This window comes from Leucopleurus acutus (genome assembly GCF_964270905.1).
Source record: "Leucopleurus acutus genome assembly, chromosome: 20".
Lineage (NCBI taxonomy): Eukaryota > Metazoa > Chordata > Mammalia > Artiodactyla > Delphinidae > Leucopleurus > Leucopleurus acutus.
The window spans coordinates 31,163,468-31,184,691 of NC_139162.1; the positions used below are offsets into that span (position 1 = coordinate 31,163,468).

General features: G+C 35.6%; 1 protein-coding gene across 11 annotated transcripts in view; it reads right to left on the reverse strand.

The window, feature by feature from the left end:
* Positions 1 to 21,224, reverse strand: part of CHD9 (chromodomain helicase DNA binding protein 9) — a 244,345-nt gene that overhangs the window by 49,227 nt on the left and 173,894 nt on the right. For all 11 annotated transcript variants that reach the window (XM_082862789.1, XM_082862785.1, XM_082862790.1 and 8 more), the window contains 3 exons: positions 7,160 to 7,270; positions 2,464 to 2,660; positions 1,804 to 2,003 (listed from right to left, as the gene is read on the reverse strand). In XM_082862789.1, coding sequence (XP_082718915.1) covers positions 1,804 to 2,003; positions 2,464 to 2,660; positions 7,160 to 7,270 — 508 coding nt within the window. The remainder of the gene's footprint in view (positions 1 to 1,803; positions 2,004 to 2,463; positions 2,661 to 7,159; positions 7,271 to 21,224) is intronic.

Genomic DNA, 21,224 nt, shown 5'->3' on the forward strand with positions numbered 1-21,224 from the left:
CCTCCAACACTATTTTGAAATAAATCGAAGACAACCACCACTTCATTAATAAATGTCTGAGTATCTTTTAACATATGTAAAATATAAGGCTTCCTTAAAAACAAAACAAAAAACTACAATACCATCATCAGCCCTAAGAAATGCAATAACACGTACTTAATATTTACTATTCAAATTTAGAATTATCTAATAAAGATAATAGACAAATTTCTTCTGGGTTGTTTGCTTCAATCAGGATCCAAATAAGGCCCACACACCGCAACTGGCTGAGGACTCATAAACATCTTTCAGGTTATAGCAGGGTTTTCAATCTTGGCACTATTGCTATTTTGAGCTGCACAGTTTTTCACTGTAGGGGCAGTCTGTGCTCTTGTGGCCTCTACAAACTAGATGCCATTAACATGCTCAAAGCTGTGACAACCCAGGGTGGGAGCAAGATTGGGGCACAAGATCATGTCTGGTGTGAGCCAATGGTTTATAGATACCCTCCCCATTTTCCTCCCCTTCCACTATTTACTTGTTAAAGAAACTAAAATTTATACCTGTACAATTTATAAAGCTTGATGCCTTGAATTTTTTTCCCTTTATTGACATATAAGTTGGGTTTCAAGGAAGAGTGAAATTATATTTGTGTGAATCTTCCATCTTTACCAGAAATCAGCTCTTCACATTAATAATTTCATTGTCTCCTATTAAGATAGACCTCCAGTGACCACCCTAATCTAAACTAGGTGCTTTCTGTTGTTCTCAATCTCAGTACTTAGTTTATTTACTTCACAGTACTCATCATAATCTATAATTATTTAGGTAATTCATCTGCTTTCTTATTATGTCTGTCTGCCTGACCAGGTTCATGAGCTCAGGGATCTTGTCTGTGTTGTTCCTTCTCATCTTCCCAGTACTTTGCACAAGAAGCGCAGAACAGGCACTTTAACAGGTATTTGTTGATTAAATAGAATAAAATTGTAACACCAATTTAAGGGCACAGTAATCTTTTTATCTTTATAGAAAATTCAATTATTTTACGCAAAAAAGAATGTTCGTAGGGTTATGGAGCAAATGCTACTTGTATATATCTCTGATGGGACTATAAATTGACACAGCCACATTTGACAGCAAATTAAAACAGTTATAACAATTTTAAATGTATATACCACAGTGTTCCAAATTTTAATATACATACTAATTGCTGAGGAACTTGTTAAAATGTAGATTCTGATGTAGTAAGTCTGAGGTCTAAGATTCTGCATTTCTAAGAAGCTCCTGGGAGATGCTGATGTTGTTAACACACAGACCACATTTTAGGTCCTAAGGACGTATATATGCTGTACCTCAACAATTCCATTTCTTGATATTTACTTTAGTGGAAGATTTATTCCTGTGCACAAGGAGGAACGTAAAAGGATCTTCACTAAAACCTGTTTTTCAATTATCTAAAATTGGAAACATCCTAAATGCCCATCATCAAAGGAGATGCTAAATGAATTAAGAAATATCCATACTATGGACTACTAAGCAGGAGTTTAAAAAATAAAATAGATCTACATGAATACAGACGGGATGACCTCTAAGACATACTATTGGGTCAACAACTTGTAAACAAATACATGTTTGATAACAGTATATAAAACCCAACCAAACTGATAACACTGGTCCTTTCCAACATGGAACTTGAATTAAGAGTGAAGCTTAAGGGTTCTTTACTATTATCTGAAATGCTTCAATATTTTATAGGGTACTATGTTAAGTGCTACTTACAAAACTAAAACTAAATTTAAAAAGGAAATAAAAGAATGTTCTTACCTAGATGATTTTGTAGCTCTCGTGTCTGCCCGTCTTCGGTTGGAGTAATGAGATCCCATATGAAGCCTTTAATTTTCTCATCTCCTCGGTAGTGAACAAGGCAATAAGCTAAGAGGGCTCGGCAAATTATTTCCACATCGTGCTCATTTAGCTGCCTTTTAAAACGGCCATGAGACAGAATCTCTCTCCATCGGCCCCACCTAGTTAAAAAAATGTATATTTATATTAATATTGGGTGAAATCCTAGAGAAAACATAACTCATGGATAAAAGGCCTGCAACCTGCAAAAAACACACTTTGTCACTGATAGAATTTACCTACTAAAGTTTTTTCCCCCATAGAATAAACTGCAGAGTCATGGTATAGTAATTTCTAGTATATTTTATTCAATAATGGATAAAAACATTATCCATTTTGTGTTACTGAATATGCAAATCTAAGAACAAGGAGTTTGATATTAGCAATACATTTATAATATTAAAATTTAAAGATATCTCATCAATTGCTATTAAGTATATGTTACATATATAAATTCATGGTACTTAAAAAATACATTTTATTGATTCTAACAAGATAAAAAGCATATTAGAATATAGTATATGTTTCCCATAAATTTGTACACCAGACTACTAACAGTAAACATTAAAAATAATATTTTACCCATAAACTAGCAGATTTTTCTCTACTCTAAAGCATTCAGTTCTTCCATAGCCATTCGAACGCTCACAGGGTCTCCGGAGTTTGGGCTTTTCATCTCCTTCACTTTCAGCTTCAGATAATTCAGCCAATTCATCTTTTGTAGCACTGAAGGGTCTTGTTTGCTTCCTAATTCTTGGAGTGTCAATAACCAAGCTGTTCTGTAAAATTTAACAGCTATTACTTGAAGGTCCTTTTATTATTTTGCTTATAACAATATTTTACATTTTTACCTTTCAAACTGTACAAACAATAATTTTATAAAACCAGAACAAATTACTAACAATTCCACTGACCTACCAAATCAACATAAAATTTTTTTATTCCTTTAAAATCCTTATTACCATTTGTCATAATTTCATATTACAATCATAGGATAAAAAAATTTGGTATATGGCTTTATTAATATGAAAGTTACTGTATTGTGCTTCTACAACAACTATAAACTATATTTTAAACTGAATTTATGCATCATAATTTTCTTTACCTAATTAATTCATAATGTAATTTGAATTAATACAAATAGATTGTTTTAAATTTTTAAAATATATAATGCTAAAAAGTAAATCTTTGTAATCTAAGTTTATCCTAAAGATAAGTCCAAAGGAAGTGAAATATCCAAAAATGGAAATATTGGTCAAAGGGCATAATTATTTTATGGATCCAGAATCATGTTTCAGTGCTTTCCAAAAGACTTACACTAATCTACAACAAGCAAAGTAATAAGTATATGAACCTCACTATGGTCAATGAAGTCTAATTCATTCAAAACAACGTAAGTTGACAAACTTTTATCTTTATTGAGCAATTTATCTAAGTTAGGTACTATGTTATGGGCTATGACTAAGATAGCTTTCTGCTCATGAGAAATTCACAGTCTTGAGGCTCAGTTTAATGTGTAAACAAATAAATGCTATTCAGGATGCAATATTTTATAAGATGGGTGCCATAAAAGAAAGATTTACAAAGTAGTGATACTAGAAAGAGATCTTCAAGAATGAGAAGTAGTTTGCTAGGCATCCAAGGAGGAGATGGCATTATAAGTGAAGAAAACAGTAATGGACCTGAAAAGGTATTCTATGTTCAAGTCCTAGAGCAGGAGAAGGTAAACGCTAGGAGGGGAAGCAGGGACCAGACCATGTAGGTTCTGCTGTCCCACAGTAGTATGACCACAGTGCACTGAACTTAAAGGGGTACATAATGTTAATATGTCTTAATACTGGTGACATTAGCCTTCTCTATTAAGTTTTTCCACTGTAAACTTACTAGTTTTCCTTTTGTAATTAATAAATATTTTGGAAGATATACTTTGAAGATATATAAAAATTCTGTTTCTCCTTATATTCTACACACTAATTTTAGAATTCATCAATGGGGTGGATTGAGATTTTCTATTTCTCTTATTCCTTCTACATTTATTAATTGGCACCTTCTATATAAGAAAGAGTTGACAAGGACCTACTGTATAACACAGGGAACTATACTCAGTATTCTGTAATAAGCTTAAAAGAATCTGAAAAAAAATTATGTATTTATAACACTTTGTTGTACACCTGAAACTAAAACATCGTAAATCAACCTACTTCAAAAAAAATAATTACTTAATTAAAAAAAAGAAAGAGTTGTCCCTTTCCCTGGTCCCAACTTAAAAAAAAAAAAACCATAATTGTATTTTCTCTTGAGTAAATTTTCAAGTGTTTTTTGCCCATAATCTTTTAAGATTTTGATTTATTTCTACTTGTGATCAATTTACATTAGCTTTTATATAATAAAAATATTAACTTTCATATATACTTCTGCTACAAATAGTCACCAGTCTGACTGCAATTTTATTTTTCCATTACATAATTTTTAGTCATACATTTGAATATGCCAATTATTTCCCTTTGTGGTTTGTTTCTAATTTAGAATGTTTTCCCACCAAATATTTGATAAAATAGAAATCTATTTTTACTATTTTTTCATGCTTTGTTTCAAAAATAAATTTTTTATCACAAATTGGAGTTTACTTGGCATAGAGTATATTATTAAAATGCTTCCCCAATGCTAACTCAAATTTTAATCATGATTATTAAATAACCTCTTTTTCTCTAATGCTATTTCTTTATTTATATCCTATAATTTGACCTTCTCCTGTTCTTATTCTATTCTTTGCTCTGTATACATTTCTCTCAGTATCATGGTTCCTTTATAATATGTTAATATGCTTTTATGTTTTAACATATAGTAAGTAATGCCAGTCTGTCTTCATGGTACTTCTTGTCAGAAAATTATAAAATTTTTGAAAAGTACAAATTAGAAAACATAACTGCAAAGTATTACATGACTATATGCTTATATAAGTTTATTTATAAAATCCATAACTCCTTAGGATAATCTATAAGACCCTATTGAAATGAGCCATACCTATCATCTCTGACCTAACCTGTCACCACTCTCACTATCCCCCTCCATTCTGACACAATGCCATTTCTATTTCTGGAACACTGTAAGCTTATTTCAAACAATGGCTCACTGCCATTCCCTCTACCTTGAAAGCTTTTATCTCATGTTTTTACACTGTTGGCTGGTTCTCATCATTCAAGTCTCAGCACAGATGTCCCCTCAGAGTGACCTCCCTTGACCACTTTTCCTAATGCTATCTACACTCCTCCAGGCATTCTCTACCATCTTACCATTTTATTTTCTTCAGTCTCAGAAATTATCTTATATATTTGTTTACTTACCCACCAGAATTTGTAAGCTCTATTAAGCAGTGCTTCATCTGTCTTGTTCATTTTAGCCCTAATGTGAGAATGGTACTTGGCTCACAGTGTGCTCTAGTTGGATTCAGCACAAATGTACGAGTGTCTGCGTATTACCATTATAATACTTTTGAAAAATCATAAACAAACATCACACTGTAAGTATTGTTCTATTTCTCTCTCTCTTTTTTTTTTTATTGTGGTACGCGGGCCTCTCACTGTTGTGGCCTCTCCCGTTGCGGAGCACAGGCTCCGGATGCGCAGGCCCAGCGGCCATGGCTCACGGGCCCAGCTGCCCCGCGGCCTGTGGGATCTTCCTGGACCAGGGCACGAACCCATGTCCCCTGCATCAGCAGGCGGACTCTCAACCACTGTGCCACTAGGGAAGGCCTCTCTCTTTTTAAAGTTAACTGTCTTGTCTTAGAGCTCTATGTGAGTACATAGGGATCTACATGATTATTTTTACTTACTGCATTAGACAGTATAAAAGTACCAATTAGTTTCTAATTTTTTTCTAAAATGAAAAATGTTGCGATGTACATCACTGTACTACATTATCATTGTACATGTGTGATTATTGCTGTAAGACAGATTCCCAAAAGTGGATTTAATATTGTTGAGTATTTATTCTTCCAGGGTAATTTTAGATTTTGTCTGGTTATATGAACAAATTATTAACATTTTGATTGGGGCTGCATTTCTATGTTTATTAACTCAACCTACAAATGTTTAAAATATGTAGTTTTTCTTCCCAATTGACAAATCTCACAATTAAGTTTGGTAATTTACTTTACTGAAATCATATACGTCCAGTAGGTATTCCCCTAAGTGTTCTAAATCTTTTTTTCTACTACGAAGTAGACTTCCTCTTCCATATATTTTTCTACTGCTGTTAGTACTGATATTTAAGAAGGCTAAATGGCATATTTATCTTCTATCAGTTAATTCACTAATTCATCTATTAATTTATAGTGGTTTGCAAATTCCATTGACTTTTTAAGGCATATAAACATGCCAATATGAAAATAGTAATATTTTAATAAATATCTCTTTCTAATTTACTTTTTTATAATGTTTCATACAGAATTATACATATTTCCAAAATATATTAAATAATAATTATTATTGGGCAGTGGCATTATTCCTCATTGTAAAGTTTTACATCTTATAAGGTTATCTATTAAAATAGATCCCATGCATCAATGCTTAATATAAATTTCTTTTAATCATTTAGCAGTTATTTTGGAAGTAGGTAAGGCTCACAAACATTGATTCCTATAAATTATCAGACAGGTAGATGTCTTTTGAAGTGAACAGTTACGTTATTATCAGTTCCATGAATTCTGTGCTAGCTTTTTGGCCCTTTCTTCCTTAACTCCAAGGGATGTTATAAAAGAAAGTTTAAAAATGCCACCTTATTTTTTAAATTTCATAATATTTACTAAGCATAGCTAGATCTATGTACGTAAGTAGGACTGGATCTTAAATTTTTTATAGTTCTTTGTCAGATTTTGAAGATGCCACTTTCTTGACTGCTTTTTTTTCTCCTTTTGTATTTGACTAGATCATTAATGGTATCTGACACCAAAATAACAAAAAGAAGGTTAAAAAGCAAAATAAAAGTAATCCGTTATTTTAAGACATTTTAAAAATTAAAAAACATATTATAATTTTAAGAACACAAACACCCTCCAAAATTAAACTTTAACCGTATTACAACCTATCACAACAAATATCAGAAGAATTAAACAGAAGCAGTGCCTGACTCAATGTTATCATTCTACAGCCCTGTATCAATTTATTTATGCGGATTAATTTATTTCAGTCAGTACACAGTGGAACACCTTAAAATATTATAATAATATTACCAAAGTATTCCCACAGGTAATATTTTTTAAACGGAAATAAATACTTACTCTACCACTGATGGCATCTATATCTATTTCTGCCTTTTTCGCCCATTTTTGCCAGAAGTTGGGATCATCTAAGGAAATATCTGTTCGATTTCCAGATGCCACAAAACTTGCCTGAAATACATAATGGTAGTTTTTCAAAATGTTTTGAAACGTAGAGGAAAAATCTATCAAAGTATATCTAAAACCTTATCTCTTCACATTTAGTGTGGATAGAATTTGAATTCAGCATATACACACATGCACTCAAAGTACGTTTCAAACTACAATGGTCTGAAACATAGCACAGCATCTGCTTAAGGCAAAAGGCTTAATACCAACACAGGCTGGAGTTTTAGGAGCAAAATTAAAGAAGTTATTATTGTTGTTTGACTTTTAAACTTTGGGTAAGCAGGGATCAAATCGTTTTAGTCAAAAAACCATACAGGATACAATATTGCATTTTAGAAATACTATACAACAACACAGCAATCCCACTACTGGGCATATACCCTGAGAAAATCATAATTCAAAAAGAGTCATGTACCACAATGTTCACTGCAGCACTATTTACAATAGCCAGCACATGGAAGCAAACTAAGTGTCCATCGACAAGTGAATAAAGAAGATGTGGCACATATATACAATGGAATATTACTCAGCTATAAAAAGAAATGAAATTGAGTTATTTGTACTGAGGTGGATGGACCCAGAGTCTGTCATACGGAGTGAAGTAAGACAGAAAGGGAAAAACAAATACCGTATGCTGACATATATATATGGAATCTAAAAAAAAAATGGTTCTGAAGAACCTAGGGGCAGGACAGGAATAAAGACACAGACGTAGAGAATGGACTTGAGGACATGGTGGGGGGGAGGCTAAGCTGGGACGAAGTGAGAGAGCGGCATGGACATATATACACTACCAAATGTAAAATCAATTGCTAGTGGGAAGCAGCTGCATAGCACAGGGAGATCACTCGGTGCTTTGTGAGCACCTAGAGGGGTGGGATAGGGAGGGTGGGAGGGAGATGCAAGAGGGAGGAGATATGGGGATATATGTATATGTATAGCTGATTCACTTTGTTATAAAGCAGAAACTGACATACCATTGTAAAGCAATTATACTCTGATAAAGATGTTAAAAAAAAAAAAAGAAAGAAAGGAAATACTACATGAATAGGGACTTCCCAGGTAGTCCAGTGGTTACACCTCTGCACTCCCAACGCAGGGGGCCTGGGTTCAATCTATAGTGGGGCAACTAAGATCCCACATAACGCAACTAAGCTCGTGCACTACGACTACTGAACCCGCATGCTTTAGAGCCCTCACGTCACAAGCCCGTGTGCCACAACTAGAGAGCCTGTGTGCTACAATAAAGACCCAGTGTAGCTAAAACAAATAATTTAATTTTAAAAAAAATGAATATTAAGAAATTAGGTTACAAGAAGAATTTCAAACCTATTTGCCCTAGACAGTTCATTTTCTGGTATTCTCCTACTTTATTTCCATCCCATTTTTACATAGATATGTCTCCTAAAAAAATGCAATACAGAATATAAGAAATACAGAAAAATGAGTCATTGCCTATCTTTATTTATTTATTTATTTATTTGCGGTATGCAGGCCTCTCACTGTTGTGGCCTCTCCCATTGCGGAGCACAGGCTCCGGACACGCAGGCTCAGTGGCCATGGCTCACGGGCCCAGCCGCTCTGCAGCATGTGGGATCCTCCCGGACCGGGGCACGTACCCGCGTCCCCCACTTCGGCAGGCGGACTCTGAACCACTGCGCCACCAGGGAAGCCCCCTGCCTAACTTTATTTTGAAAACTCTTTTCCTTACAAAAAAAATACTGCATAAGCATTGTAAAAACTTAAGAAATTACAGAGGAATAAAAGAAAATATAAATGATTTATTTTCTTAAATGTTGCAGAAATTATAAAATCTTTTCATTGGACCTAATTTTAGACATTACAGTTCAACACTGTGATTCATAAATAACCATTATTTGCAACTTAAGTTCCTAAAAATAGATACGCTGCTTCAAAGAAAATTTATCAAAGTGCTTTATAAAAATGAAATACACAGAGAAGATATATAATGCTTTAACAAAAGGGCTTGAAAGATGCATGCTAAACTTCTATAAGGATAAATGGAAGGAGCTTCCAGGTGTCCACTCCTCCGGTGAGATGGAGTCGGGAGATGCTCTCCTCAGCTCCTTGCCTGGGTGGAGAAGTCAGGCTATAGGGCTGGCAGAAATCCTTGTTTGAGAGCCCCACCAAATTCCCCAGTCAGAGTGTTGCAGCTGAGCGGAGCGGCTGCTTGGGACTACTGCTCGGGCGCTGCAGAAACCCGTCTTGGAATCTGACATGTAATCAGTTTGGGACCGTTGGCCAGCTGCTCCTAACCTGGCCACATGAAGGCTCAGACTGTTCCAGTCTCTGAACTGAAGAGAACCAACACTATCAGCATATCTCTCACCACCATGAATGCAAGGTATTTCAATGAAGAGTATCAGGAGGACATATACAAATCCCAGACTGGCATGTGCAAGTTCTGAGGAATGGTGGAATAACCCAATGTATCTGGGTGACCTTTGGAGACAGCTGAGACAGAGCTACAACAGGTAGTGGCTGACATCCAACTCACAGCCCAGTTTCGCCAGCCATGTGGCTGACAAGGTCTTGGTGCTCCAAGCGGCTGTCAGGCCTGAGTCTCGGAGGTGGGAGAGCTGAATTCAGGACACTGGTCCAGCAGAGACCTCCCGGCCCCACGTAATATCAATTGGGGAGAGCTCTCCCAGAGATCTCCATCTCAACGCTAACACCCAGCTCCACTCAACGACCAGCAAGGTAAAGTGCTGGACACCCCATGCCAAACAACTAGCAAGACAGGAAAACAACCCCACCCATCAGCAGAGAGGCTGCCTAAAATCATAATAAGCTCTCAGACACCCCAAAACACAGCACTGGACACAGTCCTGCCCACCAGGAAGACAAGATCCAGCCTCATCCACCAGAACACAGGCACCAGTCCCCTCCACCAGGAAACCTACACAACCCACTGAACCAACCTTACCCACTAGGGGCAGATACCAAAAACAACGGGAACTATGAACCTGCAGCCTGTGAAAAGGAGACCCCAAATGCAGTAAGTTAGGCAAAATGAGAAGACAGAGAAATAAACAGCAGAAGAAGCAAAGTAAAAACCCACCAGACCAAACAAATGAGGAGGAAATAGGCAGTCTACCTGAAAAAGAATTCAGAGTAATGATAGTAAAGATGATCCAACGTCTTAGAAATAGAATGGAGAAAATATGAGAAACGTTTAACAAGGACCTAGAAAAACTAAAGAGCAAACAATGATGACCAACACAATAAATGAAATTTAAAATTCTCTACAAGGAATCAAGAGCAGAATAACAGATAAGTGACCGGGAAGATAAAATAGTGTAAATAACTACCACAGAGCAGAAAAAAGGAAAAAGAGTGAAAAGAATTCAGGACAGTCTCAGAGACCTCTGGGACAACATTAAACACACCAACACTCGAATTATAGGGGTCCTAGGAGAAGAAGAGAAAAAGGGACTGAGAAAATATTTGAAGAGATTATAGTTGAAAGCTTCCCTAACATGGGAAAAGCAATAGTCAATCAAGTCCAGGAAGCACAGAGTCCCATACGGGATAAATCCAAGGAGAAACATGCCAAGACACATATTAATCAAACTATCAAAAATTAAATACAAAGAAAAAATATTAAAAGCAGCAAGTGAAAAGCAATAAATAACATACATACAAGGGAATCCCCATAAGGTTAACAGCTTATCTTTCAGCAGAAACTCTGCAAGCCAGAAGGGCGTGGCAGGACATATTTAAAGTGATGAAAGGGAAAAACCTACAACTAAGATTACTCTACCCAGCAAGGATCTCATTCAGATTCGACAGAGAAATTAAAACCTTTACAGACAAGCAAGAATTCAGCACCACGAAACCAGCTTAAAAACAAATGCTAAAGGAACTTCTCTAGGCAGGAAAACAAAGAAGAAGGAAAAGATCTACAATAATAAACCCCAAACAATTAAGAAAATGGTAATAGGAACATAAATATCGATAATTTCCTTAAATGTATATGGATTAAGTACTCCAACCAAAAGACACAGACTGGCTGAATGGATACGAAAACAAGACCCGTATATATGCCATATACAAGAGACCCACCTAAGACCTAGGGACACATACAGACTGAAAGTGAGGGGATGGAAAAAGATATTCCATGCAAATGGAAATCAAAAGAAAGCTGGAGTAGCAATTCTCTTACCAGACAAAACAGAATTTAAAATAAAGACTATTACAAGAGACAAAGAAGGACACTACATAATGATCAAGGGATCAATCCAAGAAGATATAACAATTGTAAATATTTATGTACCCAATACAGGAGTACCTCAGTACATAAGGCAAATGTTAAGAGCCATAAAAGGGGAAATTGACAGCAACACAATAATAGTAGGGGACATTTAACACCCCACTTTCACCAATGGACAGATCATCCAAACTGAAAAGAAGTAAGGAAACACAAGCTTTAAATGATACATTAAACAAGATGGATGTAAATGATAATTAGAGGCCACTCCATCCAAAAACAACAGAATACATTATCTTCTCAAGTGCTCATGGAACATTTTCCAGGATGGATCATATCTTGGGTCACAAATCAAGCCTTGGTAAATTTAAGAAAACTGAAATCATATCAAGTATCTATTCCGACCACAACGCTGTAAGACTAGATATAAATTACAGGAAAAAAACTGTAAAAAACACAAACCCATAGAGGCTAAACAACACACTACTAAATAACCAAGAGATCACTGAAGAAATCAAAGAGGAAATCAAAAAATACCTAGAAACAAATGACAATGAAAACACGATGACCCAAAACCTATGGGATGCAGCAAAATCAGTTCTAAGAGGGAAGTTTACAGCAATACAATCCTAGCTTAAGAAACAGGAAACATCTCAAATAAACAACCTAAACTTGCACCTAAAGCAATTAGACAAAGAAGAACAAAAAACCCCAAAGTTAGCAGCAGGAAAGAAATTATAAAGATCAGATCAGAAATAAATGAAAAAGAAATGAAGGAAACGATAGCAAAGATCAATAAAACTAAAAGCTGGTTCTTTGAGAAGATAAACAAAATTGATAAACCATTAGCCAGATTCATTAAGAAAAAAAGGGAGAAGACTCAAATCAATAGAATTAGAAATGAAAAAGAAGTAACAACTGACACTGCAGAAACACAAAAGATCAGGAGAGATTACTACAAGCAACTCTATGCCAATAAAATGAACAACCTGGAGGAAACTGACAAATTCTTAGAAATGCACAACCTGCCAAGACTGAATCAGGAAGAAATAGAAAATAGGAAAACACCAATCACAAGCACTGAAATTGAAACTGTGATTAAAAATCTTCCAACAAACAAAAGCCCAGGACCCAGGCTTCACAGGCGAATTCTACCAAACATTTAGAGAATAGCTAACACCTATCCTTCTCAAACTCTTCCAAAATATAGCAGAGGGAGGAACACTCCCAAACTCATTCTACGAGGCCACCATCCCCCTGATACCAAAACCAGACAAGGATGTCACAAAGAAAGAAAACTACAGGCCAATATCACTGATGAACATAGATGCAAAAATCCTAAACATAATACTAGCAAACAGAATCCAACAGCACATTAAAAGGATCATACACCATGATCAAGTGGGGTTTATCCCAGGAATACAAGGAGTCTTCAATACATGCAAATCAATCAACATGATACACCATATTAACAAACTGAAGGAGAAAAACCACATGATCATCTCAGTAGATGCAGCGAAAGCTTTCGACAAAATTCAACACCCATTTATGATACAAACCCTGCAGAAAGTAAGCATAGAGGGAACTTTCCTCAACATAATAAAGGCCATATGTGACAAACCCACAGCCAACATCGTCCTCAATGGTGAAAAAGAGAAAGCATTTCCACTAAGATCAGGAACAAGACAAGGTTGCCCACTCTCACCACTCTTATTCAACACAGTTTTGGAAGTTTTAGCCACAGTCATCAGAGAAGAAAAGGAAATAAAAGGAATCGAAATCAGAAAAGAAGAAGTAAAGCTGTCACTGTTTGCAGATGACATGATACTACACATAGAGAATCCTAAAGATGCTACCAGAAAACTACCAGAGCTAATCAATGAATTTGGTAAAGTAGCAGGATACAAAATTAATGCACAGAAATCTCTGGCATTCGTATACACTAATGATGAAAAATCTGAAAGTGAAATCAAGAAAACATTCCCATTTACCATTGCAACAAAAAGAAAATACCTAGGAATAAACCTACCTAAGGAGACAAAAGACCTGTATGCAGAAAATTATAAGACACTGATGAAAGAAATTAAAGATGATACAAACAGATGGAGAGATATACCATGTTCTTGAATTGGAAAAATCAACATTGTGAAAATGACTCTACTACACAAAGCAATCTACAGATTCAATGAAATCCCTACCAAACTACCAATGGCATTTTTCACAGAACTAGAACAAAAAATTTCACAATTTGTATGGAAACACAAAAGACCCCGAATAGCCAAAGCAATCTTGAGAATGAAAAACGGAGCTGGAGGAATCAGGCTCCCTGACTTCAGACTATACTACAAAGCTACAGTAATCAAGACAGTATGGTACTGGCACCAAAACAGAAAGATAGATCAATGGAACAGGAGAGAAAGCCCAGAAATAAAGCCACACACATATGGTCACCTTATCTTTGATAAAGGAGGCAAGAATGTACAGTGGAGAAAGGACAGCCTCTTCAATAAGTGGTGCTGGGAAAACTGGACAGGTACATGTAAAAGTATGAGATTAGACTACTCCCTAACACCATACACAAAAATAAGCCCAAAATGGATTAAAGATCTAAATGTAAGGCCAAAAACTATCAAACTCTTAGAGGAAAACACAGGCAGAACACTCTATGACATAAATCACAGCAAGATCCTTTTGACCCACCTCCTAGAGAAATGGAAATAAAAACAAAAATAAACAAATGGGACCTAATGAAACTTCAAAGCTTTTCCACAGCAAAGGGAACCATAAACAAGACCAAAAGACAACCCTCAGAATGTGAGAAAATATTTGCAAATGAAGCAACTGACAAAGGATTAATCTCCAAAATTGATAAGCAGCTCATGCAGCTCAATATCAGAAAAACAAACAACCCAATCCAAAAATGGGCAGAAGACCTAAATAGACATTTCTCCAAAGAAGAGATACAGACTTCCAACAAACACATGAAAGAATGCTCAACATCATTAATCATTAGAGAAATGCAAATCAAAACTACAATGAGATATCATCTCACACCTGTCAGAACGGCCATCATCAAAAAATCTAGAAACAGTAAATGCTGGAGAGGGTGTGGAGAAAAGGGAACACTCTTGCACTGCTGGTGGGAATGTGAATTGGTACAGCCACTAAGGAGGTGCCTTAAAAAACTACAAATAGAACTACCATATGACCCAGCAATCCCACTACTGGGCATATACCCTGAGAAAACCAAAATTCAAAAAGAGTCACGTACCAAAATGTTCACTGCAGCTCTATTTACAAAAGCCCCGAGATGGAAACAACCTAAGTGTCCATCATCGGATGAATGGATAAAGAAGATGGGGCACATATATACAATGGAATATTACTCAGCCATAAAAAGAAACCAGATTGAGCTATTTGTAATGAGGTGGATGGACCTAGAGTCTGTCATACAGAGTGAAGTAAGTCAGAAAGAGAAAGACAAATATCGTATATGCTAACATATATATATGGAATTTAAGAAAAAAAAAAGTCATGAAGAACCTAGGGGTAAGACAGGAATAAAGACACAGATCTACTAGAGAATGGACTTGAGGATATGGGGAGGGGGAAGGGTAAGCTGTGACAAAGCGAGAGAGTGGCACGGACATATTTAAACTACCAAACATAAAATAGATAGCTAGTGGGAAGTAGCCGCATAGCACAGGGAGATCAGCTTGGTGCTTTGTGACCACCTAGAGGGGTGGGATAGGGAGGGTGGGAGGGAGGGAGACACAAGAGGGAAGAGACATGGGAACATATGTATATGTATAACTGTTTCACTTTTTATAAAGCAGAAACTAACACACCATTGTAAAGCAATTATACTGCAATAAAGATGTTAAAAAAAAAAAAGAACCCATTTTGATGGAACTTTAAAATGCAGAAAATTACACATAGGAAAGGTAATAAAACTATTACAAGCAAAGAAGCCATTTATGACATTCAAGATAACTGAAAGTTTTAACAGTGGGAAATTGATGATATCAGGAATTAGTGTTGGGAATTCCCTGGCGGTCCTGTGGTTAGGACTCTGTGCTCTCACTGCCAAGGGTGTGGGTTCAATCCCTGGTCAGGGAACTATGATCCCAGAAGCCGCCTGTTGCGGCCAAAAAAAAGAAAAAAAAGGAATTAGTGTTAATTTTATGTTAAAACGTGATTAATAGTATCGTGGTTGTGTTAAAGAAATCTTTATCTTTGGAGGTACAGATGGGAACATTTATAGAAGTTGTGATACTGTGTCTGGGGCTTGCTTTAAATTAATATGATATGCAAACTATTATATATAGAATGGATAAACAGCAAGGTTCTACTGTATAGCACAGGGAAGTATATTCAATATCCCATAATAAACCAAAATGGAAAAGGTTATGTGTGTGTGTGTGTGTGTGTGTGTGTGTGTGTATATATATATGTATACATATATAAGTGAATTACATTACTGTACAGCAGAAATTAACAACATTGTAAACCAACTATACTTCAATAAAATAAATTTTAAAAAATAAAAAATAAAAAGTAAAATAATATGAAAGATGGGTAGGGTGGTGATGAAAGTTTAGTATGAGTAAATAATTGTTGAAGCTGGGTGATAAATACACAGGTCTCATTATACTATTCTGCCTATATTTGTAGTTTCAATGTTTATAAAACATCTAAAAAATTAGTAGGACAGGAGTTCCCTGGTGATACAGTGTTGAAGACTCTGTGCTTCCATTTCAGGGGGAGTGGGTTCGACCCCTGGTCAGGGAACTAAGATCCCACATGCCATGTGGCACGGCAAAAATCAATAAATAAGTAAAATAAAAAATGAGTAGGAAAAAAACTAAAATCCTAAATGCTTCTTGCTGAACTTTGCAATGTCTGTTCATGACATTGCTTACCAAGTAATAAATACATTCATTCCATCATTCTTTTGAGACTGGGTTATTAAGATGCTTGTTTATAGGAAGTATTTAACTATTATAAATGTTTAAAAATATTCATTTTCCTGGCATATTTATGAAACAAGTCACAGAAATAAATGCTTTAACAAAATGAATTTAAATTCCGTTTTTTTGTTTGTTCTAAACTATAGCTTTATTATTATGAAACTACTAAAAAAAGCAAATTTTTATTTCTTTGAAATGATGAGTGTGGTAGGCTGAATAATGGCTTGCAAAGATATTTACGTCTTAATTTCTGGAACCTTGTGAATGTTAGTTTATATGGCAAAAGAGCCTTGGCAGATGTGCTTAAGTTAGGGATCCTGAAATGGGGAGATTAGCCTATATTATCAAGGCAGGCCCTAAATTCAATCACAGCTGTCCTGAATGCAAGAGGAAAGAAGAGGAGATTTCACTACAGAAGAGGAAAAGCCTGTGTGACAGCAGAAGCTGAGACTGGAATAATGTGGTCACAAGCAAGAAATGCAGGCACTCTTAAAAGCTGGAAGACATTAGAAACTGATCCTCTCCTAAAGCTTCCAGAAGAAATCAGCCCTGCTGACATCTTAATTTTAGCCCTGTAAGACTCATTTTGGAGTTCTGGCACCCAGAACTATAAAAGAATAAATTTGTGTTGTTTTAAGCCACTAAATTTGTGGTAATTTGTTACAGTAGCAACAGAAGATAATACAGTGAGATACCTCTTAATGACAAACCACATAATTCTAAAAACTCATCATCAACTTAAAAGAGTAAAGGTTAACTAGTTTGATAAAATGAAAAGTAGATAGCCATCATCACCTGCATAAAAGTATATGATGACAATTCATCAACATGGTATGAATATGAGTAACAGACATCTTAACTATACCCAAGTAATTCCAAATCTAAGAGGGGACTTCATTTTGTTAATTCAGAAATGAATTTCTCCTAATTGAGGACAAACAATATCCACATTTTCAAATCTTCATTAATAGAAGCTCATGAATTTTCAGGAACAATGAAAAGTTCACTGAAGTTCACAGGGTTTTATTTTGTCCTACAGTTTCATTGATATATGCCTCTTGAGAAGCCATTAAATATGAAAAGTCACTAAAAGGAAATAATTAGATTTTTGAAACATACTACTTTATGGTTGCTTACCTTAAAAAAATGTTCTATGTTACAGTAGAGAATCAATTTTGTGCTGCTACCTTATAACTGTTGATAATTAAAATAACTTGCGCAGAAGAAACTATACTTCACAATTAAATGGCTTTTAAAATATATATTCATTATAAGAAAAATGATAAATTCATTTTTCAATCTTAAAAATTTTTAATATTTGTAAATAATTCCAGATGCTCTTGTTAACTGACATATAACCTACTTTCAAGATGACATATAAAATTCTCAAAGTTCTTTTTTTGGGGGGGTCTCGCTGCACGGCATGTGGGATCCTAGTTCCCTCTGCAGTGGAAGCACGGAGTCTTAACCACTGGACCTCCAGGGAAGTCCCTCTCAAGGTTTCTAATGATGGATTAATGCCTACAGAAATGAAATGCCTGTTGTAGAAGATTCCATCAAGTACTGGTTTACTGCCTACTTTCAAATGTTAAATCATAATATCCCAGTTCCCCTCAAAATATTTTTCTTAAAATGTATTCGTTTAATCATTAAATTCCTTTATTATTTGCAAGGGAAATTTTAAATGGTGAAGTCTATCTTCCTATATCGGAAAGTAGCAGAAGATCTTAGGCACCAAAGAAGGGCCCTTATAAGTAAGCAATCCAACTGAAGCTTCATTTAGACCATTTTGTTTTCTTTTTGTAAATTAAGCAACTCAAAGCCTTTTGTTCTACACCAAATTTAACATCAGACCAGAAACTTTTCTGTTTCTAGGATCCACCTAACTGCCCTTATGAAAATCTCTCAAAACAAGATTTACGTGATATAACCACTTGTAAATGAGGTTACCAATAATGAGTTAATCGATGGATATATTTATTAATTCTAATTAGTCTTATTATGCATCCTACTCCATAAATGTAGCTTCTTATCAAAAACTCTTTGATAATACGTAGAAACATGGATTGGAATGACATTTACCAAAACCACTGAAAATAACTGCTCAGCTGAAGTTTCTGGACATTCCAAGGAAAAGCAAAAAATAGTATCAACTTTATTCCTTTGGTGCTACTATATAGTAGTGCCATATTCCACTATGCCAAATGCCCACCATGTAGTGGCATTCCCACACAATTATGGAAATGAAAAAATTATAATACAAGTACAGGTTTATGTGGTACCTCTTCAGCTACTGCGGTACCTTTTCAGTAAGCTCTCTTTTCAAATGCAACAATTACTCCCTGGTCTGAGGGTTTAAAATAGATACTTAAGTGCTTAAGTATTCACATTCTTAGAGTATAGCTGATTATGATTAGAGCATACCTGAGTAAAATAATACTCACATAGCACTTTATAGTAAAGTAGGAAAGGTCAAGCATGATTATCATGCTCTCCTTTTTTAGGACAAGAAAGACTCATAAAGGTTAAGTTAACTGTCCAAGGTCACTAAGCTCATGAGTCAGAATTCAAACCCTGAAATTCTGACTTTCCATGATTATTATCATTAACATTGTAAATGAGGATATGCCTTCATTAATTAAAAAAAAAAAAAACTTTAAGGAGAATATCCCTATACTTGGCCTAATCAACAAAGGTGATTTCTGTGACTAATACCTTTTGGTTAAATTAAATTTCGGATAATTTCAGGCATGAGGGGAAAAGTATCTGTACATAGTGTGTTGACAACTTGAGTAAGACCAAGGAATCCAAAGGAAACAAGATTTCTCAGGAAAGAAGATAGAGCCAGGGTGTATCTATCCAATCGTGACTAGTTTTAGTTCTCAACCTTATACTTTACTTCTGCAGTATTCCTTTTGTTTCCACAATACTACTTTCTTCTGCTTTTTTCTTTATTAACTCCCAAATCTATATCTAGCCAACTCTCCTGGACATCTCCACTTGGATGCCCTGTAAATGCCACAAATATAACAGCTCCAATATTTTATTTTCTCCATATAAACTTCCTTCTCCTCAATTCTCTATCTTACTTAATGACACCATGACCCTCCTAGCTACTTGGGCCAGAAATCTATCTTCAAGTTATTTTTGACTCCTCCTTCCACAAATTTCTAACTGGTCATCAATTCCTGTTAATTCAAGTGGGTCTCCAGTGCCCTGGTTTGCCTATCGTCACAGCCTATAGAAGCCTCTTATCTGGTCTCTATGCCTCTAGTCTTTCTCATTGCAATCTCATTCTCTACACTGCTGCTAGAGTTAAATTTCTAAACCAGAACACATTATGCCCATTTTCTGCTTGAAGGGATTTCAGAGCTTTTTAATTGCCTCAGGATCAAGTTCAAATTCCTCACAATGGAATTTTTTGAGCCCTTCACAATTTGGGTCCAACCTCCCTAACCTTCATATTCATCTCCATTTAATTTACACTGTGCATCCATACACGCCTACACCATAGTTCTTGAAATCTTCCTTGTAGGTTAGTAACATATAATTCATTTATGTGGCTTTCTCTTTTTGTAACACAACGAAATTCAAACTTCCTTCAAGACTCAGCTCAAATGTTATCTTCTCTGAAAAGGCTTTCTTGATTTGCTGTCCTCCCATTTTACGCAGAATTAATACTTTCTTCTTTTTTTTTCAGCGACTTTTTTCAGCGACTAGAATCCTTTCATTTTAGTGTTCCCAACACTTAGTAAAGTACCTAACACAAGATTACATTACTTTCCTGAATGAATGCGAGAAAAAAATTTCATATTAAGATTGGTATCATTACTTTTGGTGTAGCACCTGGACTACCTGCTCTATACTACAGTGCTCTCCATAAAGATGAAGAAAGACTTCTGGGTTGGAAGTGGAGAGGGGATGAATGAAGAAAATGTAGAAAGGAAGTAAAGTGGAAAGGAGAAAACCTGTATGAATCAGTGCAGGTGGGACAGAATACTGCAATAAAAAACTCTTCAGATGAATGCAAGATATAGGTTTACCATGTCTCTATTGGGGGTTGGGGGGAAGAACATAGAGGCAGTTAGTAAACTTTTAAAATGTTTTCCCCAAATAGGGGTGATACAATTATTAATATTTCTTTTCTAGACAAAAATTTCATTCTATCCTCCCCAAACTTGATTTAAATATTTAAAATTAGATTAGAAATACTTTCCTTGAAGTACTTTAAATTATTATAAGTTAATGTAAGATGATTTAACCTCCTACATTATATTACTTATATTTTGCTCTGACTTTGGCATATATGTTCTTTTTTTAAAATATTTATTTATTTATTTATTTATTTTTGACTGTGTTGGGTCTTTGTTGCTGTGCCTCGGCTTTCTCTAGTTGCGCTGAGCGGGGGCTACTCTTTGTTGTGGGGCACGGGCTTCTCATTGCTGTGGCTTCTCTTGTTGTGGGGCACAGACTCTAGGCACATGGGCTTCAGTAGTTGTGGCACGTGGGCTCAGTAGTTGTGGTGCAACGGGCTTAGTTCCTCCGCAGCATGTGGGATCTTCCCGGGACAGGGCTCGAACCCATGTCACTTGCATTGGCAGGCGGATTCTTAACCACTGCACCCCCAGGGAAGTCTGGCATATATGTTCTTTGATTTCTAAATTTGACTTCAAATGTTTTACTCTGATTAATACTTAGAACCATTTCTAGTTATTACTCCTACTCCATTTCACTAGCATCAGAAGAGTACATGTGA